General features: G+C 42.5%; 1 protein-coding gene across 1 annotated transcript in view; it reads right to left on the bottom strand.

Annotated features, from left to right (window-relative positions):
• Window positions 1-5,282: 5,282 nt before the first annotated feature.
• Window positions 5,283-27,393, bottom strand: part of slc1a1 (solute carrier family 1 member 1) — a 56,252-nt gene continuing 34,141 nt past the window's right edge. The window contains exons 9-12 of the mRNA XM_061913859.1: window positions 20,949-21,071; window positions 20,688-20,882; window positions 18,818-18,952; window positions 5,283-6,331 (exon numbers count right to left, since the gene is read on the bottom strand). Coding sequence (XP_061769843.1) covers window positions 6,091-6,331; window positions 18,818-18,952; window positions 20,688-20,882; window positions 20,949-21,071 — 694 coding nt within the window. The 3' untranslated portion in view covers window positions 5,283-6,090. The remainder of the gene's footprint in view (window positions 6,332-18,817; window positions 18,953-20,687; window positions 20,883-20,948; window positions 21,072-27,393) is intronic.

Here is a 27,393-nt window from a genome sequence, read left to right as displayed (position 1 = left end):
TTAAGATAATTTATTTATTAAATCAACATAACAAACACAAGATACACTTACAATTAGTGCCCTAACCCAAAAAAACTCCCTTTTTCATGACACAAATTAAAAAAAATCCCCTCCCAACCTTCCCCCACCCCACCCCCGCCGGGCCACGGGACAAATTATCTTGCGTTGACCGGTCCGCAGATACAAAAAGGTTGGGGACCACTGGTTTAGGGCATGTCCAACTGGTAGGAGGCCACGGGGAAGACCCGGGACACGTTGGGAAGACTGTCTCCCGGCTGGCCTGGGAACGCCTCGAGATTCCCCGCGAAGAGCTGGACAAAGTGACTGGGGAGACTAAAGTCAAGGCTTCACTACCTATGCTGCTGCCCCCGCGACCCAACCTCAGATAAGCGGAAGAAGATGAATGGATGGATGGATGTCCTCTTTTGCTGGGATGTCTAGGCGGAGTTTCTTAAATGTCTCAAATGACCGGCATTTTGAGTTAGGGTTGCATGTATTTTCAATGTACGTTCAGGGTTAAGAAGGGGTTAAAAACTAAACAAATTGTGACTGTGTGTGCACTCAGCTTTATTCATGAGGGAGGGGCAGAGACAGAGAGCGAGGGAGTGTTTTTTGCACAGTACAGTACACATTCCGTGCAATTGACCACTAAATGTTAACACCCGAATAAGTTTTTCAACATTTTTAAGTTGGGGTCTACGTTAATCAATTCATGGAGAGACAGACAAGTCCCCGGTTTGCTTTTTTTTTTTTTTTAATTCTATCGATTATCGCTTTCCGCCAGTGTTTTGTTTTGTTTATATTTGCCAGGTCAAATTTCCGTCCCCGTTTATTGGGTTTTTATTTTGATTCGCCAAAAGTTTTATCAATGATAAATACTGCCTCTGTTTGCACTCGGACAAGTTTACCTCGAGGGGCTGTCAAAATAAAGACTACATGGTAAACACTACGGTTAGTGTAAAGTCAACATTTTTAACTCCAGTAAATGAGTTATTTTAGTCTTTGTGAGTCCATGGAAACTTCACTTTCATTTCCCGCTGGATCCACATCGTTCGAGGATGGAGACAGGTTAGCTGTTAGCTTCAAGCTAACCAGCCCCCAAACAGACTCCTCCACCCCAAAAAAATACTTTGCCGGTCAAAAAATGGGGCAATTGTTTGCCTTTTGAAGTGTTAATGTATGAGTGTTCAAAAGTGACTGACAAGTTAGCATCGCTGACAGTGACATCATCACCATCATTGTTTACCAAAGCACAAGCTCTGCTTTTTATCGATAGATTTATCAGATTAAATCTTTTATTATCTAGAGCAGGGGTGTCAAAAGTGTGCCCCGGAGGCCATTTGCGGCCCACAGCTAATGTTTTAAAGGCCCACGGCACATTCTATAAATACTATTGAACAAAAATATAACAAAAGCTTAAAGGTGAAATGCAATTTAGAAAAAGTTGCAATGTCGACTAATAAAACAAAGCTGTTTTTTTCTTTCAAACTGTCATTGCTCCAAACATAACATTGAATCCAAATCAATGTTATTCTGTATTATTGACCTATCCATGGTTCCGATTACTTCAAATCAAATATTCCACTTCAAAAAATATTTTTGGTGGAAGATTTTGCATATTCTGTGTGTTTGCCATTAAAAACTGTTTTGTTTGGCAACAAATGGCGGAAAACTAACAAAACAAAAAAAAACAACATAAAGAAACTAAAACATTTTGAAATGAGGGATAGAGCTGAAGTTGATGTAGACTCCAGAGATTTAAGCCTTAATTATAAAATGTATGTATGCCTTAGCACACCATTTTCATTTCATGAACAAAGCAAAACACTTTTTACACTTTAATACTGAAATAAATACACCTACAACTAAAACAAAGAAAAAACTACCAGCAGCGGTAAAGTTTAGATCCATGAAGGAATGAAGAAATTGAGTGAATGTTTATAACTGAATACATTTACATATGTATACAAATTTGTTTTCTTTTTTAAATTATTTTTTATTAATGAATTAAGTAACGTTAAAGACAACCTTTTTCCAAAACACAATATAGAATATGAGATATAACAGGATAATGCATACGTTAATAATTTTTTTCAAAACGCTTACAAAAAAGTGGGCCCCCTAAAATTTGCTGTGAGACCCCATTTGTATAACTTGATGGAGTCACTGTGATCCCATTTTGAAAATTCCCAACGCCAACACTGCTGTCAACAGAGGAGAACAAATACTTTATTTAAATAAAAATATTATTTATAAAGCAAGTTCGAGTATCATTGGCGAATTTTCACCTAGTCCCGGCTTTGGCGTGCTGCCCGCCTTCGCACGCATATGTGTCCTCTTTTTGGGATTTCAGAATATGGTCAGCCTAATGGTCGCAGAGCTACCATTTGGCAAGACAAGGGCACAGATTTGAAAGACTTCCAGCTCCAACCTAGCCATAACTGTGAGGTAATCACAATATCGATTACACTGCTCATTGTGCTAAAGATCTCGTGGCAAAGCTACCAAAGTAATTTAATCCTTGCTACACGCCACTCTTGACATTTCTCATGCTCTTATTTCCCCAATCACTACTCTATATTGTTGTTTTCATAATAATAAACCTGTTGCCCGCTGTAGTTTGAGTAATTCAGATTTATTATTGAAAAAAACAATCACAGACCAATCCATAAATTATTGTGCCTAAATCCAGTCAACCACGGAAGGCACCACGCAACGTAAACCAATCAGAAGCAACTTAGCGGGTCTTTGCGTTTTTATTTTTCACACACACTTCAGCGCAGTTTTGTCAACTTGGCAACTTTCTCGCTAAAGCTAGACTCCTTCCAACTTCTCTTAGTGATTTTATTTCTCAAAAGTGATTAGCGACAAGTTTTTGGGGAATGTTTGGAGACATGAAAGCGCGGAACACTCCAATGTCCTCATCGTACAAACAGGCGGTCCCTGAAAACACGTTTCCTTGTACTTTTAAGCGAATGAAGTCCATTCCATTCCAGTTAGAGCAGAGAGGAGACCACACACAGTCTGTGCAAAGCTGTTGTTGTTTCTGCCTTTGTTGAGATGTAAATGTTTCATCACTGTCACACTTCAAACAAACAAATCGTTCATGTTAATAAGCCAATTACTAGATGTAGTTTGTTCCTGAATATCTCAACCTTTCATGAATTGAACAAATTTGATACTCTTAACATTTCACAAAGTAGATCTAATACAGGTGTGTCCATTACGTCGATCGCGAGCTACCGGTCGATGGCGGAGGGTGTGATTGCCAACCATACAAAAAAATAGACCTAAAAATTAGCGATTAGCAATCTTCACCACTTGATTGAAATTCACGGCACCGGAGGGTCTTGTGAGTTCAAGCTGGCTGCTGCCAAATCATTATTAAGAAAAAACAACTGACAGGAAGGCGAGAAACACTCTTTATTTCAAGACTCTTGCGCCATACCTGCCATCAAAACTCTAAAGACCGACTGCACAGTTCCTATCTTCACAATTAAAGCGCTGCTTCCTGCTGCCTGCTGCCTGCGCTAACAAAATAAGAGTCTCAGAAAGGTAGTGCACACAAGCTAGCAAGCTACGGAGTTTGCCGCCAATGTATTTCATGTAAAGTGTATAAAAAGGAGTATGGAAGCTAGACAAATAAGATGGCAAAAAGCCACCACTTTTATGTGATGTTGGACAGCCGTTTGTGCGCAACTGTGCCAGTTCTCGTGTACTGTCTAAACGTGCAGAATAAAGATGCAAAACAGCAGGCGCAAAACAGTGTTACCCTTGATAATTCTCATTTACCAGTATTGTAGGTGTTCTGATAATCAGCATATATTCTGTATATAATGTACATGAAGACACACTTGCTAAATGCATTGCGCTCGCTATTTTGCTCATGTCACACGCAATCGCACAAGCCTAGTTGATCAGCTTGGTGTGTGCCATCAGGTTTTAATGCAGGTCAACCTTTAATAGATCAGGCCCTAAGTGTGTTTTGTGTACTTGGAAAGGGGATTCAACCGTGTTCGGATGATGTGGTCCTGCTGCCCCATTGAGTCGTGACCTTCAGTTCTCTTTGCACCGCTTTGCAGCTGAATGCGAAGCGGCCAGGATGGGAGTGAGAACCTTCAAGTCCTTCAAGGTGGAGTGCTTTCTCTGGGTCAGTTATCCTTGACCAAGTTGAGGAGGATCTTTGGGTTTTAAAGGAAGGATGTAACCTGAAATCAACAGACAAATTGGTGCGAGGTATACATTGATGCAGAATCTGCAACATGGTGACTCGGGAACTGAGCCAAGAGACAAAGCCGATCGATGCTCCTACCCTCACCTATGTACATGAGCTTTGGGCATTGACTGGAAGGACAAGATACTTATTTTAGCCACATTTTAGAGTGGGTGAGAAGTCTTGTCATGCGGGAGGAACTGGTGGTACAGCTGCTGCTCCTCGTCACTGAGGTGAACCAGATGAGGTGGATCAGGCATCTGATCGGTAGTTCTCTCGGCAGTCTTGGGGTAACGTTCAACTTGCAGGAGGCCTCAGGGAAGACTGGGGACACGTTGGAGAGACTATGGGCTTCACTAAGATCCAAATACCGCGCATAAAACAACGTGTGCAGTCTATAAAATAGCATGTGGTATTAGTGAGTGTACTATACGGGGCATCACGATGAAGACTCAGTCATTTATCTTGGGGGGATCACTGGTGGTACATTTGGCGTGTTTAGCTATACAGGAGACATCTACCACTTTTAATTTACATTTTAGAAGCAGTGGTACCTGGTGGCACCAGTATCAAAATATTGGTATCGAGACAACCGTCGTATATAATAAATATTATTGCCTTTGAGCAGATGAAAATAAAGAATAAATAATCTTTTTTCTTCTTTGCTGCTACTAGCATCCTTTTTAGATTGTTTAATTTATAATGGTGAAACACATTGCTGACATTTATCAAATCAGTCACAGAACACAGTGCGCCACTTTTTCGGGACTTGCTGTTACTTTTCCAAAAAAAACCCCTCATAATCTGTAAATACATTTTTTGTTTAGTGCATGCTTAATAGCTACCCAAACACTTGATGACATGTTGGGACATGTTTGTCATTACTTTTCCAAAGAAAAGTCAGTTAAAATTATTTGCATTTCATTTTCAGTGAATTTAATCTACCTCTTTATTTTGGGGGGGGGGGGGGGGGGGGGGGGGGGGTATTTAATTTGATTGACCAGTATCCAGTGTTTATCAACACCATCATGATTGTAGCCCATCTTCCCATAGCTGCCAAGTATTGCACTTATTTTGCTTCAGAAGTGACTTTTTTATTCTTCATATGATTGTGGGTGAATACATTAATTCTTTTGACTTGACGCTCTTCACATGTGTAGTTGGAGTAACAGTGTGGGCCTAGAACAAGTCACTACTGTCGTATTTGTTGTACAAGATAGCATTCATGAGCATTCAGTTGTCTGTGTAGAGATGATTTCTTTTCAACCAGAACCAAAAATGGTTCTCCGTAAATGTGCAAGTTGTGCTGTTTAACAAAAAAAAAAAAAAAAAAAAAGGTTCAGTTATCGCTTAGGCATGTTCCCATGACAATTTTTTCCCCCCCAAAATTAGCTGGAATATAGGATAGATTTGGGTTCCGGGTTCCAAATAGACTTAACTGAATTAATTAAATCATTAAAAACAATAAATATTCATCCTTTCATGTTCAATACAACTTTTCCTATTTGGGTGACAGCTGGAGCCGGTTCCAGGATGATTTTGGAAGTTCCGTTCAATTCTCATGAGAACACATCAATTTCTTCTTGTCATGAAAGTTCACAGTGTTTAATGACTCGATTCTTCTTTGTTGTGGTCATGCAACCCGCTGCGAAAAGCCATTTCTTTGTGGCTTTAGCACAGATAGAATACAAGCAGTGCATGACATAGTATATTATGTTGTCTATATACTGTAGGACATTGTTCATGTCAAATCAAGTTGTATCAAAAGAGGAGGAAGGAAGCACTTAAATGGCTACAAATGTCAGAAAGTACTGTAATGAAAGCTGCTATTGCTGACACTAGGTGCTTCTTTTGGCACTTTTAGATGCTGGTTGTTTTTAAAACTGCGACGTCTCGGTGAACGATATGGCATCGGTCTTGTCCACCGTGAAGCCCCCGTTGACATAAGACTTCTTCTCGCACTCATCCTCGTCCTCGTCCAGAGTGGCCTCCAAGGCAAAGGGGTTGGTGACGTCCGATGTCAGGTCCATCTTCTCGAGTTCCCTCTTGGACAGCTTCTGGACGATGCCGGCGCCATACGCATCGCCAAGAACGTTGATCATGGTGCGGAAACGGTCCCTGCGACGAAACGGCAAAAACAGCCAGTAAGCGTCGATAGGTAACTAGTTTTTACCAAAAAAGTCAGATTCAGTCAGTATACACATTATTTATTGTTGACATAATTTTAGCGGGACTAAGGTTTTTAGGTTATCTTTTTAACGTTCCACAGAGGGAGCCATCTTTATGTCAGCATCTTACGTCGGGGCGGTTTAGCTCGGTTGGTAGACTGGCCGGGCCAGCAACTTGAGGGTTGCAGGTTTGATTCCCGCATCCGCCATCCTAGTCACTGCCGTTGTGTCCTTGGGCACTTTACCCACCTGCTCCCAGTGCCACCAACACTGGTTTGAATGTAACTTAGATGTTGGGTTTCACTATGTAAAGCGCTTTGAATCACTAGAGAAAAAGCGCTATATAAATATAATTCACAATTCACTTCACATCCTGGTGGCCATGGTCTGATGACCTGGTGCAGATGGCACCTGTGATAGTGTTAACTACCATGTCTCCTCTGTACTCAACCATGCATTCATTTCTTCATATAGTTGAATGTGTGTGTGTGTTCTTGTATTTTTACCCTTCTTGACACATAAACAAGCAAAAGTACCTTCCATATGAGGACCGGTGAACTAGTTAGGACCAAAATCATGATCCCAATACGGAAAACCATTGCATCTAATAGAGAGCCAAATACTAGAGTCCGTGAACATTGTTCCAAAGTCAGGATTTTATGTTGCTTTAATGTGCATATAAAAGTAAACATTGACAGGTGCAAAAGGCAGCAATATATGATAAAACAAGACTGCAGCTAAAGGACTTCCCCATTCATCCCCAAAAACCCCTGCCAGGTGAACAGCTGATTTTAGGACTTCCGGTGCTGACATAAGACAACCCGCGTCCCATATGTGAAATACACTACAGTATTAAGGCTATAGTGGCCATTAACAGTTAGCTGCTACAGCTGGCTTGCCCAAAGTGCGGCACAGGGGCCATCTGTGGTCCGTGACTTGTTTATCATCGGCCTTAAGCACATGACGAAAACAGGACTGCCGCTAGGTGACATCATACACAAATAGGGTGTTAGCTTTCACTGTTATGCTGATGACACCTAACTCTACATGCCCCTAAAGCTGACCAACACGCCGGAATGCAGTCAGCTGGAGGCGTGTCTTAATTAAATTAAACAGTGGATGTCCGTTAAGTTTTTGCAAGTCAACGCTAGGAAAATGGAAATGCTGATTATCGGTCCTGCTAGACATCAACACCTATTTAACAATACATCTTAACATTTGACAACCAAACAATTACACAAGGCGACTCGGTAAAGAATTTGGGTATTATCTTTGACCCAAATCTCTCGTTTGAGTCACGCATCAAGATTGTTGCTAAAACGGCCTTCTTTCTTTTCCGTAATATCGCTATAATTTGTTCATCATTCATGCGTTAATTACGTCTCGTCTCGATTACTGTAACATATTATTTTCAGGTCTCCCCATGTCTAGCATTAAAAGATTACTTTTGACAGCTGCTAGACTTTTGACGAGAACAAGAAAGTTTGATCATACCTATACTGGCTCACCTGCACTGGCTGCTTTTATTGTACCATATGTCCTGGTAAGAAATCTGCGTTCAAAAAACTCCGGCTTATTACTGATTCCCAGAGCCCAAAAAAGGTCTGCCGGCTATAGAGCGTTTTCTATTCGGACTCCAGTACTCTGGAATGCCCTCTCTGTAACAGTTAGAGATGCTACCGCAGTAGAATCATTTAAGTCCCATTTTTAAAACTCATTTGTATACTCTAACCTTTAAATAGACCCCTCAACATCAAGGGTTGGAATTGGGGGTTAAATCACCAAAAATGATTCCCAGGCGCGGTCACCGCTGCTGCTCACTGCTTCCCTCATCTCCAAGGATGTGATCAAGGGTGATGGGTCATATTCAGAGAATAATTACGCCACACCTTGTGTGTGTGTGACAATCATCGGTACTTTAACTTTAACTTTTAGACCAGTTGATCTGCCGTTTCTTTTCTGCTCTGCCCCCCTCTCCTTCGTGGAGGAGGGAGGGAGGGGGGGGGGCACATGGTCATGGATGAAGCGCCTTTTTTTTTTTTCTTTGTCATGAACAAGGGACGTTTTTGTCATGAAAAAGGGAGGTTTTTGTGGTTGGTGCACTAATTGTAAGTGTATATTGTGTTTTTATGTTGATTTAATAAAAATAAAAAAAAAATTAAAACAATTTAATTTTTTTTAATTTATAAAAATTAATAAAAAATTCTTCTGCGGCCCGGTACCAATCGGGCCACGGCCCGGTACCACTAATGTACAGTATGTTTATTATAATAGCGTAAAAGTACTTTTTAGTAAGGACTAAAAAAATTTGCTTTTTTTTACAATTGCATGGCAATAAAGGCTGTTTTTGGTTGAATAACACTTAAAAAGTAAGTCAACATATTGACAGTTTGATTGTTAAAGGGGACCTACTATGCAAAACTTTTCTGACTTAATTGGTACCTGTTTTAGTGTCTTTGGGATCTACGTAAATCTTGAAAATTTAAATCAAACCATAGCAGCATGACAGAGATATTTATAAAACAATCTTGCCTTCTTCCAAAGTTCATTCAATTGAGCTGTTTGGAATTTGAGGCTTTAGCACCGTTATTTGCCTTAGTTACGGAAGAAGATATTTCCATATACAAACCCCGTTTCCATATGAGTTGGGAAATTGTGTTACATGTAAATATAAACGGAATACAATGATTTGCAAATCATTTTCAACCCATATTCAGTTGATTATACTACAAAGACAACATATTTGATGTTCAAACTGATTTTTTGTGTGTGCAAACAATCATTAACTTTAGAATTTCATGCCAGCAAGAAGTCAGGAAAGGTGGCAATAAATACTGATAAAGTTGAAGAATGCTCATCAAATACTTATTTGGAACATCCCACAGGTGTGCAGGCTAATTGGGAACAGGTGGGTGCCATGATTGGGTATAAAAATAGCTTCCCAAAAAATGCTCAGTCTTTCACAAGAAAAGATGGAGCAAGGTACACCCCTTTGTCCACAACAGCGTGAGCAAATAGTCAAACAGTTTAGGAACAACGTTTCTCAAACTGTAATTGCAAGAAATTTAGGTATTTCAACATCTACGGTCCATAATATCATCAAAAGGTTCAGAGAATCTAGAGAAATCACTCCATGTAAGCGGCATTGCCGGAAACCAACATTGAATGACCGTGACCTTCGATCCCTCGGATGGCACTGTATAAAAGAACAAAACATCAATCTCTAAAGGATATCACCACATGGGCTCAGGAACACTTCAGAAAACCACTGTCACTAAATACAGTTTGTCGCTACATCTGTAAGTGCAAGTTAAAACTCAACTATGCAAAGGGAAAGCCATTTATCAACAACATCCAGAAACGCCGCTGGCTTCTCTGTGCCCGAGAACATCTAAGATGGACTGATGCAAAGTGGAAAAGTGTTCTGTGGTCTGACGAGTCCACATTTCAAATTGTTTTTGGAAATATTTGACATTGTGTCATCTGGACCAAAGGGGAAGCGAACCATCCAGACTGTTATCGACGCAAAGTTCAAAAGCCAGCCTCTGTGATGGTATGGGGCTGCACTAGTGCCCAAGACAAGGGTGACTTACACATCTGTGTAGGCACCATTAATGCTGAAAGGTACATTCAGGTTTTGGAACAACATATGCTGCCATCTAAGTGCCGTCTTTTTCATGGACGCCCCTGCTTATTTCAGCAAGACAATGCCAAGCCACATTCAGCATGTGTTACAACAGCGTGGCTTCATAAAAAAAAGAGTGTGGGTACTTTCCTGGCCCGCCTGCAGTCAAGACCCGTCTCCCTTCGAAAATGTGTGGCGCATTATGAAGCGTAAAATACGACAGCGGAGACCCAGGACTGTTGAACGACTGAAGCGCTACATAAAACAAGAATGGGTAAGAATTCCACTTTCAAAGCTTCAACAATTAGTTTCCTCAGTTCCCAAACGTTTATTGAGTGTTGTTAAAGGAAAAGGTGATGTAACACAGTGGTGAACATGCCCTTCCCCAACTACTTTGGCAAATGTTGCAGCCATGAAATTATAAGTTAATTATTAACTGCAAAAAAAGAAAAATAAAGTTTATGAGTTTGAACATCAAATATCTTGTTTTTGTAGTGCATCCAATTGAATACGGGTTGAAAGGGATTAGCAAATCATTGTATTCCGTTTATATTTCCATCCAACACAATTTCCCAACTCATATGGAAACGGGGTTTGTATGATAAAACTTTTGCGTGAGTCCGCCATTTTATTTCAGCTGTAGTCAAGAAGTTCCTTCTTTTTCTCTATCCTCTTGTGGAGCAGACTGGCTTGTACATGCATATGAATGCTAGAATCTCCCACGGTTGCCACTTCTAGTACAATTGCTTGTATTCTGTCACGTGACTTCTTCCCTGAAATGATAAACATTGGTGGTTGACCAAGCCAAGATGGCCTTTGTACAGCAAGCAACGTGCAAACTATCTGAGTATTAAAATAAGTTTAAGTTTTTGTGCAAAAAGCAGAATCAAACCATGCAATGAAAGAGATTTTTATACTTTATAAAAAAATTTTTTGCAGAGTGATATCAAGGATTATACGTCATTGCGTTCTCAGACATGTGGAACGATTGTGCTCCAGACGCCATTTTACATGAAAAAACAGGAAAAGCATGGAGCTCTACAACTTCTTTGTGTGTGGCTGGGTCAAAGAAATTGGTATCAAGACTCTCCCAGAGAAATATGCATCGTTTTTGCTCAGGTAAGGTTGTATTTCATGATTTAGGTTCACGTCTTCTGCCATGTTGTTTGTTGTTGTTGTTGAATGCGCTGTTTACGAGTAACATATTTTTCCCCTTCTTTATCAAAATATAACTGTAGAAGGGGGCATGGCCTGCAGGCCTGCAGCGAGGCGGGTTGTGCCTGAAGTCAGTGACAGGTGCATAGATGGCCCACCTGGGCCTTATTATCTAATCACCTGTCGCTCTGTATAAGCAGCAAACCGGGAGGAGAGACGTTGGAGTGGGAGCCAGAGAAAGACACACTTATAGAGACATGCCGGACTGAAAAGTCCAAAAATATATTGCTGGAAAGCAATCCCTACATGGTTGCATGAGAATAAAAACTTTCTTTGGGACAAAGAAACGGGCTGGCCTAGAGATGCTTGGTGGTCAGGAGGACCCACCGGAAGAGAACTTCCACAATTTGGCGCCCAACATGGCCGGACCACCTGAGGCGGAAGAGGCCGACCCCCTGATGGCTCTTGCGAGCGTGCTCGCGGTGGTGATAGAGGCAAGCCACCAACAGATGGACGCGGTCCTCCAGCAAGTGGCCCAGCAGGGCCAAATCCTGCAAGCGCTGGGAGCAGCACGGCCAACAGAAGCGGCCGTTGCCATACAGCGCATGGGGGAGGAGGACCCCCATGCATTTATAGACATTATTGTGGCCACGGCGGAGGCGTGCGCATGGCCAAGAGAAGAATGGGGTGTACGGCTCCTGCCACTGCTAGAGGGTCGAGGCGCACTTCCCGGATCTGAGGAGGGCGGTGCTGGACCGGGCGCATCGCTGAAGACCACCGACGCTGGTTCCAGACGACAATGCACCTGGAGACGGAGGACCCGTTCGTGCTCGTTCAACGACTCCAAGAGGCGGTGACGCGCTGGCCGCAGCCGAGGCAGGGGGAAGTCCAGGTGATGGAATGGCTGGTGTTCAAACAGTTCTTGGAGGCAATCCCTGCGCGGACGGCAAACTGGGTCTGGTATCACCGGCCCAGAGACCTGCCAGCGGCAGTGACCCTCGCTGATGACCACCTGGCAGTGCACCGCGAGGCACGACCGGCACCCACACAGCGGCGACCAAGCGTGCCAAGGAAAGAGGAGGCATCACCGGTTCCAAGATGCTGCGCAAGTGACTCTCCCTCTGGTCTTTCTCCGCAGGTCCCGGCTGCTACTTATATGGTAATTCCCATGCAGACGGCCCCTAAAACGCCTAGGCAGGCGTGGACGGTCAGGTCACCTGCTTCACCTCCACCCACGGAGGTCCGTGAAGCAGGTGATCCGGCCGGGCTGAGACGTACTGGTGGAATCAGGCAGCGAGCAGTCCATGATCAGCCAGATCCTGGTTCGACCCGGGGCTTTGAGGCAGGCAGCACGGGTGGGAATTAAATGTGATCATGGGGATGTGCACGAGTACCCTCTGGTGCCATTGGAAATTTTGTACAATTGGCAAAAGCATAGTGTCAAGGTTGCTGTAAGTGCGCACCTTACGCACCACGTAATTTTGGGTACAAATTGGCGAGGGTTTAACCAACTAGTGACACAATGTGTAAGGGTGTGTTCACGGCCCGTAGGACAGGGGAATATCCGCGCGGTTCTCAGTGGCGACGCAGGTTCATCCAACACTGCCGAGGGGGAACCAGCGGGGGCTTCACAAGAAGTCTCCCTGGACCCCTACTGGAACCCTACGGAGGATTTCCTCCTCGAGCAGTCATGGGATGACACTCTGCACGCGGCCTGGGACCAGGTGGCTTCCATCGACAGTCAACTGGTGCGCCCGGGAACAGCACGGGTATTTCCTCATTTTTCAATCGTTAGGGATAGATTATACCAAGTGAACCGTGACACTTAGACAGGAGAGGAAATCATGTAGTTGTTAGTGCTGAAACACCGTTGAGAAATGATTTTCCAGGCGGCGCACTTCAACCTCATGGCTGGCCACATGAGGTATGATAGGACACTCAATCAGGTAATGGTACGATTCTATTGGCCGGGCAGACGTGCGCCGCTGGTGTGCTGCCTGCCCGGACTGCCAGCTGGTCAATCCTGTGGCCACCCCCAATGCACCCTTGCGCCCATTACCACTCATGGAGGTCCCCTCCGAAAGAATTGGTAGGGACATCATAGGACCATTCCACCCTAGCACACGGGGATATTTTTTTGTGCTAGTCCTGGCCGATTACGCAACTTGTTATCTCGAAGCAGTGCCGCTGCGCTCCATCTCCGCAAAGAGTGTAGCGCAAGCACCGTTTAGGTCATCTCCCGAGTCGGAATCCCTGACTGACCAGGGCACGTCCTTCCACGCACGATAAAGGAACTATACGGATTATTGAGAATTAAAGTGATCCGCTCCAGCGTATACCACCCGCAAACTGACGGGCTGGTGGAGCGGTTAAATAAGATGCTGAAAACCATGACCTGTAATTTTACGCACAAGGACAAACCAAATTGGAATAAATGGTAAGAGCCCCCATTGTTTGCAATTGGGGAAGTACCCTAGGCCTCCAAAGGGTTTGCCTCTTTCAAATTATTATATGGCAGGAAGCCGCGTAGGGTCTTGGACATATTTAAAGAAAACTGGGAGGAGGGTCCAAGCTCCAGCAAAAACGAAATTCAATATATCATAGACCTGCGAGCAAAACTTCACACGGTGGGCACTTGGTGGGAGGAGTAGGCGCGGCCGGACGGCTTCCCGGAGAAAGACACACGTACAGAGACAAGCCAGACTGAAAATCCCAAGAATATATTGCTGAAAGGAATCCCTACATGGTTGCATGAGAATAAAAACTGTCTTTGGAACAATGAAACTCGGTGGTCAGGAAAAGAGCTTCCACAATACCTATAGAAGTCAACATTGTGTATGTGCTGAAAGATTAATTTGTGATTGCTTATCAAAATATAACTATAGATGTCAACATTGTGTAGCTGAGATAGGCGCCAGCGCCCCCCGCGACCCCGAAAGGGAATAAGCGGTAGAAAATGGATGGATGGATGGATTGTGTACGTGCTGAAAGATTCATTTATGATTGTTTATCAAAATATAACTATAGGTGTCAACATTGTGTGTGTGCTTTTATTTAGACTTGCCAAGTTTTTTCTTTTTGAAACACTTGAAGCAAACGGGTTTAAGAAATACAAATAACATTAAGGTAATACTAAATATTAAATACTAAACATTAAATGCTAAAGGTATTTCAAACAAACCTTTAATGAAGTGATCACTGCAAATTAATGCATTCTTTGACACTGCTGTCTTGGACTGGAGTGTGAGCTGCTTTTCTCGTTGTTTCGTAAAATCTTGCACTCTTCCACTCTTTTTGATTACCTCTCCAAGAACTCTGAAGAAAGGTTTATCCTTTTCGTGATTAAAACTATTCATACAGCCGAAAACAGCACGAGCATAAGACATTTTTGTGTGAAAGGCTAAATGGTGCCTATTAGCCATTGACAACGGAGCTAGCTTGACGACCAAATTTAATGGTCGGGACGTGAGCCGAACGTGACGTCGGTAAGATCCAAGCAATAATTAGAAATTATATCTGTCAGTAAACTCCATGTAGAAGTGCTAAAACTGTAAAACAAAGTCTATGCAACATTTTGACCAAAGGTCCATTGCATGTTATGTAAACAAGTGTTTTTGGTGTAGAAAAAAAATCATAATATGACCCCTTTAACGTAACGATTGCTTGAAGAACATGTTTTTTTAAGAACAACATTATTGTTAGCTATTTTTTACATTTGAATAATGTTTTCAAAAGTCAGACGTTGTCAGTATATTAATCATCTCTCATTGATAAAATCATGCAAAAATGTTTAATTGTTATAACTGACAATGCTTAACTTCTTTTTGCACCTACCTGACGATAAAGAACGTTAACAAGTTTTTATTGTTAAGAAAATATATCCACCTAATTTCTAAAGTTCAAACTACTTGGGAACGTTTTTTTTTTTTAATCAAGGAATTAAGTTAACTTAATCCATCCCTTTTCTACCACTAGTCCAGTTCAGGGTCGCGGGGGTGCTGGAGCCTGTCTTTGCTGCATTCGGGGGGAAGGCGGTGTACACCCTGGACAAGTGGCCACCTCATCGCAGGGCCAACACAGATAGACGGACAATATTCACACTCACATTCACACACTAGGGCTAATTTAGTGTTGCCAATCAACCTATCCCCAGGTGCATGTGTTTGGAAGTGGGAGGAAGCCGGAGCACCCGGAGGGAACCCACGCAGTCACAGGGAGAACATGCAAACTCCACACAGAAAGATCCCAAGTGCAGGATCGAACCCAGTACCTTCGTATTGTGAGGCAGACGCACTAGAAGTAATTATTAACATACACTAATCGTGGAAGTTACAATGATTGTAGGGCCAGATTTACCTAAGCGTGTGGTATTGAATTATAAATATCTAATTATAGTCAATAAAAATAGTGTGATCTATTAGTGGGCCTGTTGCATGTGATTTACTAAGACTGCGTGTGCAAACAATTAAAATAGTGTGTACTAATAGTAGGCCTGTTGCATGTGATCGACTAAGACTGCGTGTACAAACAATAAAAATAGCGTGTGCTATTAGTGGGCCTGTTGCATGTGATCTAATAAAACTGCGGGTGCAAACCATAATAACAGTGTGTGCTATTTGTGGGCCTGTTGCTAGTGATCTACTAAGACTGCGTGTGCAAACAATAAAAATAGTAGATCACATGCAACATGTCCACTAATAGCACATACTAAGACTGCGTGTGCAAACAATACGAATAGCGTGTACTATTAGTGGGCCTATTGCATGTGATCAACTCAGACTGCGTGTGCAAACAATAAGAATAGTGTGTACTTTTAGTGGGCCTGTTGCATGTGATCCACTAAGACTGTGTGTGTAAACAATAAGAATAGCGTGTACTATTAGTGGGCTTGTTGCATCTGATCTATTAAGACTGCGTGTGCAAACAATACGAATAGCGTTTACTATTAGTGGGCCTGTTTCATGTGATCTACTAAGATTACGTGTGCAAACATTAGGAATAGGGTGTACTATGAGTGGGCCTGTTGCATCTGATCTATTAAGACTGCGTGTGCAAACACTAAGAATAGCATGTACTATTAGTGGGCCTGTTGCATCTGATCTATTAAGACTGCGTGTGCAAACAATACGAATAGCGTTTACTATTAGTGGGCCTGTTTCATGTGATCTACTAAGATTACGTGTGCAAACAGTAGGAATAGGGTGTACTATAAGTGGGCCTGTTGCATGTGATCTACTAAGACTGCGTGTGCAAACAATAAGAATAGCATGTACTATTAGTGGGCCTGTTGCATCTGATCTACTAAGACTGCGTGTGCAAAAAATAAAAATAGTAGATCACATACAACATGTCCACTAATAGCACATACTAAGACTGCGTGTGCAAACAATACGAATAGCGTGTACTATTGGTGGGCCTATTGCATGTGATCTACTAAGTCTGCGTGTGCAAACAATAAAAATAGTGTGTGCTTTTAGTGGGACTGTTGCATGTGATCTACTAAGACTGCGTGTGCAAACAATAAGAATAGCATGTATTATTAGTGGGCCTGTTGCATCTGATCTATTAAGACTGCGTGTGCAAACAATACGAATAGCGTTTACTATTAGTGGGCCTGTTTCATGTGATCTACTAAGATTACGTGTGCAAACAGTAGGAATAGGGTGTACTATAAGTGGGCCTGTTGCATGTGATTTACTCAGACTGTGTGTGCAAACAATATAAATAGTGTGTGCTATTCGTGGGCCTGTTGCATGTGATCTACTAAGACTGTGTGTGCAATTGAAAAGTGGTGCAGACCGGTTTATTTAAATGAGACTTGTGTGTGTACTACACCGGGCATCACCAGGGGAACACTCTTGTTTTCTCTACATTCCTGTCGTCATGCGGGCACCTGAGTGCACGCAATCTGTAATCTGTAACACCTTTTCTGAATCGCAATTTAGACAACACAAAAAAACGCAAGCTGACACCTAAATCTGTGCGCGAGGCTGTGGATCGCATCACTAGCGCATTCGTGCGTCTGTAATGACTCAAAGGCAAGAAAATGCAGAGCGAAAGACATCTTTTCAAACTCCTTTGTCGAGATATATCATAGTAATATGTTTCTTAAATAAAAAAAATAAAAACATTTCAAAGAAACGTCAACAGACACCAAAACGCATCAATTGTTTATTGTAATCAGCCCCTTAAGTCATCCAGCAGCAATAGAATTATAAAAGGAAATTGCTGAATATATATTAATTGAATTGAATTGAAATGTGTTGGCCCTGCGATGAGGTGGCGACTTGTCCAGGGTGTACCCCGCCTTCCGCCCGATTGTAGCTGAGATAGGCGCCAGCGCCCCCCGCGACCCCGAAAGGGAATAAGCGGTAGAAAATGGATGGATGGATGAATTATATTTATATAGCGCTTTTCTCAAGTGACTCAAAGCGCTTTACATTAAGTGTAATATTCCTTATTTGTGTGGGTCCAAATATGTTGGGACACACACGCACAACCATCATATGTCCTCCTTTAAAATAAAATGCAAAATAAAGTGTTGACAAATCACGATGCGCGTGCTGTTTAATACATTTGTATCTTCTCCTCTATTGTGGCCGTTTTGATGATCAGCATATAATTGTAATGAAGACAAGGGCCTGATTTAGTGACCCTTAGTGGAGTGTCGATAAAAGTACACACTCCTCTTTATTAGCTGCTCAGTCGAACACTGTATGGTCAACGTTTTCATCGTTAATGAATTAACGACCATCCTCACCTATGATCATGAGCTTTGGGTCATGACCGAAAGGATAAGATCACGGGTACAAGCGGCCGAAATGAGTTTCCTCCGCTGGGTGGAGGGGCTCTCCCTTAGAGATAGGGTGAGAAGCTCTGCCATCCGCGGGGAGCTCAAAGTAAAGCCGCTGCTCTTCCACATAGAGAGGAGCCAGATGAGTTGTTTCGGGCATCTGGTCAGGATGCCACCCCAACGCCTCCCGAGGGAGGTGTTTAGGGCACGTCCAACTGGTAGGAGGCCACGGGGAAGACCCAGGACACGTTGGGAACACTATGTCTCCCGGCTGGCCTGGGAACGCCCCGGGATCCCCCGGGAAGAGCTAGACGAAGTGGCTGGGGAGAGGGAAGTCTGGGCTTCCCTGCTTAGGCTGCTGCCCCCGCGACCCGACCTCGGCTAAGCGGAAGAAGATGATGGATGGATGAATGGATGAATTAAAAAGTTTTTTGGGGGGGAATTACCTGCATGGTTGTGCTCGCCGTTGAAGAAGAAGATACCGCAACTTCACATTAAGGGCGATACACAACTCTCTGTCCTTGCTGAACAATACAATACGGCTGACGTGGATATCGTGAATAAAAGAAGAAGAACAGAACGGACCAATGTGAAGAGAGTTACCTCCATGGCAACAGTGACTATGTAGCATGTCTATTTATGTTGTTGTTGTTTTTGTACCTTTTTTTTACATTTGTCGGTCAACATCTCCACTTATGTAAAAGTCCTCAAAGGATAAGTATGCTTATTTCACATAATCTAGCGTTGTAATACAAAGGTTATCTTATTTTTACGCTTGCGCAACAGAAAATGTTTTGACTTGATTTGACTGTTTTTAGTTCTTACTGTTTCCTACGGAAAAAAGTGTGAAGGCACGCACTTACAGCAGCCAATCGACAGCGACGATGAGCGTGACATCGCTGGCGGGTAATCCCACCGCAGTCAAGACGATCACCATGGTAACCAGCCCAGCATTTGGAACCCCGGCAGCGCCGATGCTGGCCACTGTGGCTGTGATGCTAAAAAACAAAGTGGTTAAGCTCCTTTTGTAAAAGAAAATACGCACCAATCGATCAACCCACAAATATTTTTTTTCTTACAACATTCATTGGAAAATTATGTTTTTTTGTGAAAAAGGTTAGTTTCTTATTACACTTAAATAGCGACAATGGATAGTGTTTAAAAAAGCTACTATTGTGAGCAGTTTTTTTTAAAACTGTTCTTCAACTTTTAGCAGTGATTATTGGACTTATTAGCCTTGCATGTTTAATAAAGGGTCACATTGTCAGAATGTCAAAATTGTCACCATGCGTGCCGTTTTATTTTTTTCACTAAGAACATTGGCTAACTTTAGGGATGTAACGGTATCATATCTCATGGTACAATATTATCACAGAATTGAGGCCACGGTTTTATGTTATTGGGGTACATGTCCAAAATAAAAAAACTTGGTAAAAATGCCACAGTGTGAAAGGAAGTGTGTGGAATGTTTAGGATTAACACACTAACTGCAATTTAACACAAACACATTTTTAAAATGTGTAAATCATATTTACTACTACAAACAAGTATTTCTAAGTGCAAATAATAGTGTAGGAACGCTCGAAACAAAAGTTGCGTTTGGCAGAAAGCAGACTTTCTTACCTAAGCCAAAGAAGTTACGTTGTGGCTTGGGCTTGTTTGTCTGTTTGTCAGCAACATAACTCGACAAGTTATGGACAGCTCTTATGTCCAAAAAAACAATTCCTTTTATCTCCCACTAGTACGAACACACTTCACTTAAGCCTTACACGCCCCCCACCTTGCTAGAACCACGCTGCGCAGAGGATTCTGGGAGATGTAAAAACTACACTCACCAGCGTTTTGTTCGATACCATCACACGTCTCGGTTTTATTGGGAAAACTTTGAAATATTGCACTGTTACATCCCCAGGTAACTTCTTACACTTGCATGTTAATGAGCAACTTTTCATGGGAGGCAGCACAAAATAATGCAGAAAAAGTGAGATATTGTCAGCATACTTATCGTTTTATTGGTTTGAACAGAATGAACTTCGCATTGAAAACACATTAAAATAAATATTGTCGCTTATTTTCAAAAGACACAAGTGTTTTACTGGTAAACTTCTTTTTACACTTGCACTGCAAGGAATAATGATATTGGTCAACTTCTTTTTTCCACTTCAAAAACATTGTGTGAGATTTCATTGTCATCATCCGCGTCAACAATTCGTGTTCAAATAATGGTTGCACGTTTTATTGCTGTTTCTATTTACAGGAGTTACTTTTTTTTGTTACACCTGCATGACAATTAGACACGTTAAAATAGTGAAAAATTGCCATTATACGTGTGGTTAATTATTGTTAAGCCTACAATGCATGTTTTGGGTTACTTCATGACAAAAATAACTATTAATTATTAGCACATTTATTGTTGTTTATTGTTAAGATTCCATGCAATTAGTTGATTTTCGTAAGTAACAGTCTTTAACTTTAACTTTTTACATTCTCATGACAGGAAAGAATGTCAATGACCAGTTTATATACGTTTCTTATGGTTAAACTTACGCTTAAGTGTCTTATTATTACTATCGGCAGCAGTTGATTTTATTTTTTTTTTTACACTTGTGTGACATGAAATAACGTCAATGATTAGCTTCTATGTTAAGGTAATGTTTAAAAAGTTGGATTTCGCTAAACAATCAAAATGACAAGTCCTCTTGTTGCTTTCAACATTGGTTAGCTTCTTTTTACCTGATGGTAACAATCTGCCCCACGTCCAGCGCGTAGTCATTGAGCTGTGCGATAAAGATTGCGGCAACGGCCTCATAGAGCGCGGTGCCATCCATGTTGATGGTGGCGCCCACCGGCAGCACAAAGCGCGTGATGCGCTTGTCAACTCGGTTGTTCTCCTCAGCACAGCGGAACGTAACAGGCAAGGTGGCGGAGCTTGAACAACAATAATTGGAATTATGATTCATTTCAGTACTCTTGTCATATGATTAAGAAGCTAACCTGGAGGATATCATCAGTGCGGTGACCAAGGCCTGAGCCATGCCCAAGGTGAATGTGTACGGGTTCTTCCTCACAATGACAAAGAAGATGAGCGGCAGGCAGATCAGAGCGTGGATGGCGAGGCTATGAAAAAATACAACAACACATTTCACACATTTATGCTATAAAGTGTGGTGTTAATAACCTATAAGAGAATATAATGTTGTACAAGATGTAAACAACAGGTTGGTGACTTTGTTATATTTCCACGCGGCTGAAGAGAAAACACACTTGTCAAGTTTTGTCGTATCAAGTTTTAACGGTGACATTGCAAAAACAAAAACATGATTACGAAAAAAAATATATCGGTATTAAAAAAAGTGTGACTCAATTCTTAAAGAAGTACGAGGGAAGCATTTATTGTAAAAGTACAACTTCCTTTTGCACAATGTTACGACGCCGCTGAAAAGTCCAAACACCTGTCACTTGTTACAGGTCAGACAGATAGGAACAAAAAGTACTCGCTCCTTCTTTCCAGCCCTGTCTTCCTGCATTGGGAGCCATCATGTAGTCTTAGTCAAGTCAGGGGGAACCTGGGGCTTTCCCTGAGGTCAAGCTGTTAATGGCCCTGTTAAGTTCCCCTGTGCTCAGTTTGGTGTTGAGCTCTTACACGATTGGCGGGTACTTAATGGCATCAATGGTTGCGGTCGACACAACATTTTGCCAGGAGCAGAGATCGGAATTTAGACCAGTTGATCTGCCGCTTCTTTTCTTTTTCTCCTCTGCCCCCCCCTCCCTTGTGGAGGGGGTCCGGTCCGATGACCATGGATGAAGTACTGGCTGTCCAAAGTCGGGACCGAGGATGGACCGCTCGTCGGGACCCAGGATGGACCGCTCGCCTGTGTATTGGTTGGGGACATCTCTACGATGCTGATCCCACTCCACTTGGGATGGTTTCCGGTGGATGGGACTCTCGCTGCTGTCTTGGATCCGCTTTGAACTGAACTCTCGCGGCTGTGTTGGAGTCACTATGGACTGAACTTTCACAGTATCATGTTAGACCCACTCGAGACCCCCCCCCCCCCCCTAGAGGGGGGGGGGGGTGCCCACATATGAGGTCCTCTCCAAGGTTCTCATAGTCATCATTGTCACTGGCGTCCCACTGGGTGTGAGTTCTCCTTGCCCACTGGGTGTGAGTTTTCCTTGCCCTTATGTGGGTTCTTCCGAGGATGTCGTACTCGTAGTGGTTTGTACAGTCCTTTGAGATATTTGTGATTTAGGGCTTTATAAATACACATTGATTGATTGATTGATTGAATAGTGTTGTACCCATGTCTTCGTCTGTTTCCCCTTGTCTGTAATGACTTCCCCAGTGGTGGATTTAAGGGGAACTGTCTTGTTCTGCTCTGATCCCATTGCCATCTTGATGCCGTCATACGTCCTTCTGATGTTCGCTGTAATAGCTGTTGTCTGGATGCTTTCACAGAGCATATTCGTTGGCACAGCGTCTTGAGGATGAACAGATTTCTCTCGCTAGGTGAGTGCTTTTATTCTGCTGGAGCGGCGAGTTTGGCTTCAATGACCGGTGCCGCCATCTCAGTAGGCTTGGCTTAAAACCTGTCGGTTGACTTTGAGGTTTTCCTGCCGAAGATGGCCAAGGAGTTGCGGTGCATGATGTCCCACAAGATCTCCCATTTCTCCGTGGCAGAGTCTCCGGTCTGTGAGGTCTTGTTAACTCATCTTGCTGACATCAATAGGAGGGGAATTGGAAATCGTAAATAAAAACAGAATACTATGATTTGCAAATCCTTTGTAACCTATATTCAATTGTTTATTGTTTATTGAATGGATCCCCATTAGCTGACGCCAAGGCGACTGCTAGTCTTCCTGGGGTCCATATAGGAGCATACAAAGCAAAAAACAAAGAATACATGCATTACCAAATATTATACAAAGGAAAAATACCACACATGACAAAAAAGTTAGTTAAACCCAGTATTTAAAAATTATGTCACGTGTGCAGCTAAAATAGGTGTTTATCTTCAAAGCTGTCTTGAATGGCAATTTACTTTGTGAGAGATTAATGTGAGATGGCAACCGATTCCAGAATGATATACATGACTGTATGTTTGAGGAGATATGAGATTGAATACATTGCAAAGACAAGATACTTAACGTTCAAACTGGTAAACTTTTTTTTTTTTTTAATATTAGCTCAACATGTTTCAAAAACACTGGCACAAGTGGCAAAAAAGACTGAGAAAGTTGAGGAATGTTCATCAAACACTTATTTGGAACATCCTATAGGTGAACAGGCTAATTGGGAACAAGTGAGTGCTATAATTGGGTATAAAAGCAGCTTCCATGAAATGCTCAGTCATTCACAAACAAGGATGGGGCGAGGGTCACCACTTCGTGAGGAAATTGTCCAACAGTTTAAAAACAACATTTCTCAATGAGCTATTGCAAGGAGTTTAGGGATTTCATGATTTACGGTCCATAATATCTTCAAAAGGTTCAGAGAATTTGGAGAAAGCAACATTGGAATGCCGCGACCTTTGATCACTGAGGCGGTATTGCATAAAGCTGAACAGGGAATGATGGAATTTGGGGAACGTTGACTCACTAACCGTCCTGTGCAATCTGGTGAGGGGAACTTCTCTGCCCTTGTAGGGTTAAAAATGGTCTCAAACTTTCGGCCCATAGAGGTCACTATGACTTTTTTATGAACTACCTCTTACAACCTCTCAAGCACCCTCCACAGAGTGTCCTAATGACTGTCCAACTTGGGGCAATGCCCTATTTTTTCTGAGCGTGTACACCCAGACCAGCTCGTCCGGCTTGAAGTCCTGTCACCTGGTACACATGTGATGGTTCCACTTTTGCCTCAAGCCAGCCTTCTCCAACTGGTCTCGGGCGAAGGCATGTGCCGCCTCCAACCGATCCTGTTGCTTGTGCCGTACTCCAATCCTGGTTGATCCACTGTGCTGCTGGTGGTCTATCAAATGCCAACTGTCCCGGTGTGCATCTAACATCCACAGAGCAGGGTTGCAGCTTGTGGAACTTTGAATTGGAGAACAGGAGGCCATCAGCACTAGCGCAATATGTTGGTCGCAGGTTGGCGGGGAGGATGGCAAGCTGCTGCTGAATTATGAGGTTAAACTGCTCTACTAGTCCATCACTTTGCGGATGGAAGTGGGTTGGTCGTCTCTTTTCCATGTCCAATCTTTCACACAGGGAAGTGAAAACCTTGGATTCAAAATTCCTGCCCTGGTTTCTGTGGAGGTTTATTGCAGTTTCGAAGCCGCTGAACAATGCCCTCAAGTACAGCATCAGCCACTGTTGACAAGGATGGTGGCGTTGGCGAAAGACGCATCGGAGCGAGGATGGTGGCGTCGGCAGACCCCTGGACAGGAAGATGGTGCCGTCGGCAGACTCATTGGCAGACTTACTGAAGTTGCTGCTGGCGTCTACAGACCCACTGGAGTTGCTGCTGGCGTCAACAGACCCACTTTCCGCCACAGTGGCGATTTCTCTCTCCATGGCGAGTTTGAGAGCGTCTGCAAGGGCTATGGGGTGGACGCGCAAGCATAATTCATCCGGTTTTAGAGCTTGGGTGAATGGATCACGTATCAGCTCATTTTGGATCGAGTTCAGCATTCCGACACACGCATGCCGACCCAGCCTCTCGACCCCATGTGCAAGGCAGCATAGCAATTCACCCGGCAGTCTGTCACGATGCTTAAAATCTCAGTGCAGAGAATCTCTAAAGTGAAACTCCCCAAAACGCTTCTGCAGTGCAGCCACCAGGGCACTGTAATCAAGTCTCTCATACGGCTTCAGCAGGAGCAAACAGGTGACAGCTTCTTCCGTCAGTGACAAAGCCAACTCTATGGCTTCACCTGCTCGGTCCAGCCTGCTTTATTATCCACAAGCTCCAAATGTTTTTCATAAGCTTCCTAGCTTCCTTTTCCGCAAAACTTTAGCTTCCTCAGTGCCATCTCACACAAGTTCATGGGTGCCGCCTTGCAGCGACACAAGCGACACAAGTAGCATCAGACATGTCACTCGCCCACTCTCCAGCTCAGTCTAACAATACGGTCGGGCAGAACGTTGAAACTGGAGCACTTCTGACACCAACGTAATGCCCCGCATTAGAGAAGAGTGACTTAGAGAAGAGTGAAACAGACGAGGATGCACGCTCAGTCGCTTTATCAACAAGTGGTAGCTTGTTAGTAGTCCCAACAATACACATACTGCTGTTGTTAGCCGCAACTCACGCTGACACACTCTGTTCAACTTTTTCACAAGCCCGTTCACATTCCCCACTCACACACAACGTCACCATCACTTAAAGGCACAGCGCACACACACAAATATCACAGATATTTCAATATCAAGGATATTTTCTTAATGCTAACTGATATCACCCAAAACGCTACACTGTGAATTAAAGCGCTTTGCTTTCCTGCCCGACAACTAAGCTTTTAGTTTCTGCAAAGAAAATCCACAATAAATTGGCCCAACAATCACAATATTTACTAATAAGATTTAACATGACGTTAGTTTATTCAGGGATTGACAAACTATGGCCCGTGGGCCACATTTGAGTCGTTGGTCTTTTTAATTTGGCCCGCCATATATTAGAACAGAATTGGGCAAAGATCGGTTTTGAAAACAGAACCGATACTAGACTTTGACACATTGGCAAAAAAAAGGTGATCAACAACTCTGATACTACTAAAACAGAATGTAAGTGTTAACCCTTCAATACCATTTTTATGTTTCTTTGATGTTCTTTTTAAAAAAAAATGTTTTTATCCTTTATATCACTAGCACGGTGCTATTGAGATTAAGAATCTCTTTTTGGAATGAGTCCTGCACATTCATACACTAGTGTCAGTGCTACAGGGAGCAAAGTGTATAAAATGTCTTGCCCACGGCACAACGGCCATGATTAGGATTGCAGAAGCTGGACTCGAACGTGCAACCCTCAGGTTGCTGGCACGGCGCTCTAGCATCTGAGCCACGCCAAAAAATATGTATTATAATTAAATAGCTCATATTTAAGAAGTCTAAGCTTAGTTCCAAAAGAGATTATATACTTTGAAATCCATCATATGCCATATGGCCCTTGAGCCTAAACGTTTGCCCACCCCTGGTTTATTTACACAACCAGGTTAACATACTTTTATTTAGGCATAGCAACTACAACATAATTTAAAACAACACAAACTAATGTGATTTCTTGTCCTTTCTTTACAATTAGTTCTGCTATCAAACACTACTAATATTGGAGAGAATAAACAAAATTGCATCACAGAAAGTTTCTCAAACAAATCAAAGCTCAAACAACCCTTCGACTATGTTTATCGTTGCAAACATTAGCATGTTCTGACTATATTCCACAAGATAACAAAAGTGATATTTTTGAGACCCGTTTCTCTCGACTCACTTTCTTAAATTCCCTGATTTTATTCTTTTTTCTGACCATTTCTGTCGAGACTCTATTTAAAGATATGTCCTATCTCTCGATTTGAGCACTTGGCACAGCAAAGCAATGTTGTATTTTCAGCTCAAACATTTCATTTATAAACGCATTTCTTACTTGATTTTACGCTACGCTCAAGCTTGTTGACCACCATATGAATTACACCACGACAAAGCAAAGCGGACATGACATAAAACGCAAGACAGCAATTGTATTCTGAAGGCATTCAATCGATCGCAACTGGACTATTCAGTTTTTTTTTAAAGACATTTTTGTCACGATCATGTTCTGTTTTGCATCTCAACAGTTGTTTTTTCACAAGAATAGGCAGGGCCATAGCTAGGAATTCGGAGCGCCCTAAAAGAATATCGATATGGGCCGCTGCTCTGTCAAATTTGGCTGCTTCCTCGAATGCGGATGAAAAAGAAACATGGGAGGAACAAACCGCGGTGTGGTCCAAACACTTTTTAAAGAAGGGTCCAAGGGGGTTATTTGAATATTGTATGACTTATTTATTTGTTTTATTGGAATTATTCATATTAATATATATATTGGTTACGCGTTCTAAGTCTAAGACTAGATGTGACTAATATCAGTCTGAGACTGGATCTGACTCATTTAAGTCCGAGACTAAATCCGACCAATCTAAGTCCAAGATTAGATATGGCCAAATCTAAGTCTGAGACTAGATCCGATCAATCTAAGTCTAGGACTATATCTGACCAATCAAAGTCTGTGACTAGATCTGACTCATCTAAGCCTGAGACTAGATGTGACCAATCTAAGTCTGAGACCAGATCCAACCAATATAAGTCTAAAACTAGATCTGACCAATCTAAATCTGGGACTAGATTTAACCAATCTAAGACTACATCTGGCCAATCTAAATCTGAGACTAGATTTGACCAATCTAAGACTAGATCTAGCCAATCTAGGTCTATGACTATATTTTACCACTAAGTCTGAGACTAGATC

This window comes from Nerophis ophidion, linkage group LG10 (genome assembly GCF_033978795.1).
Source record: "Nerophis ophidion isolate RoL-2023_Sa linkage group LG10, RoL_Noph_v1.0, whole genome shotgun sequence".
Classification (NCBI taxonomy): domain Eukaryota; kingdom Metazoa; phylum Chordata; class Actinopteri; order Syngnathiformes; family Syngnathidae; genus Nerophis; species Nerophis ophidion.
Note: the sequence above shows the minus strand (reverse complement) of the source record. Positions and strands in the feature narration are given on the sequence as shown.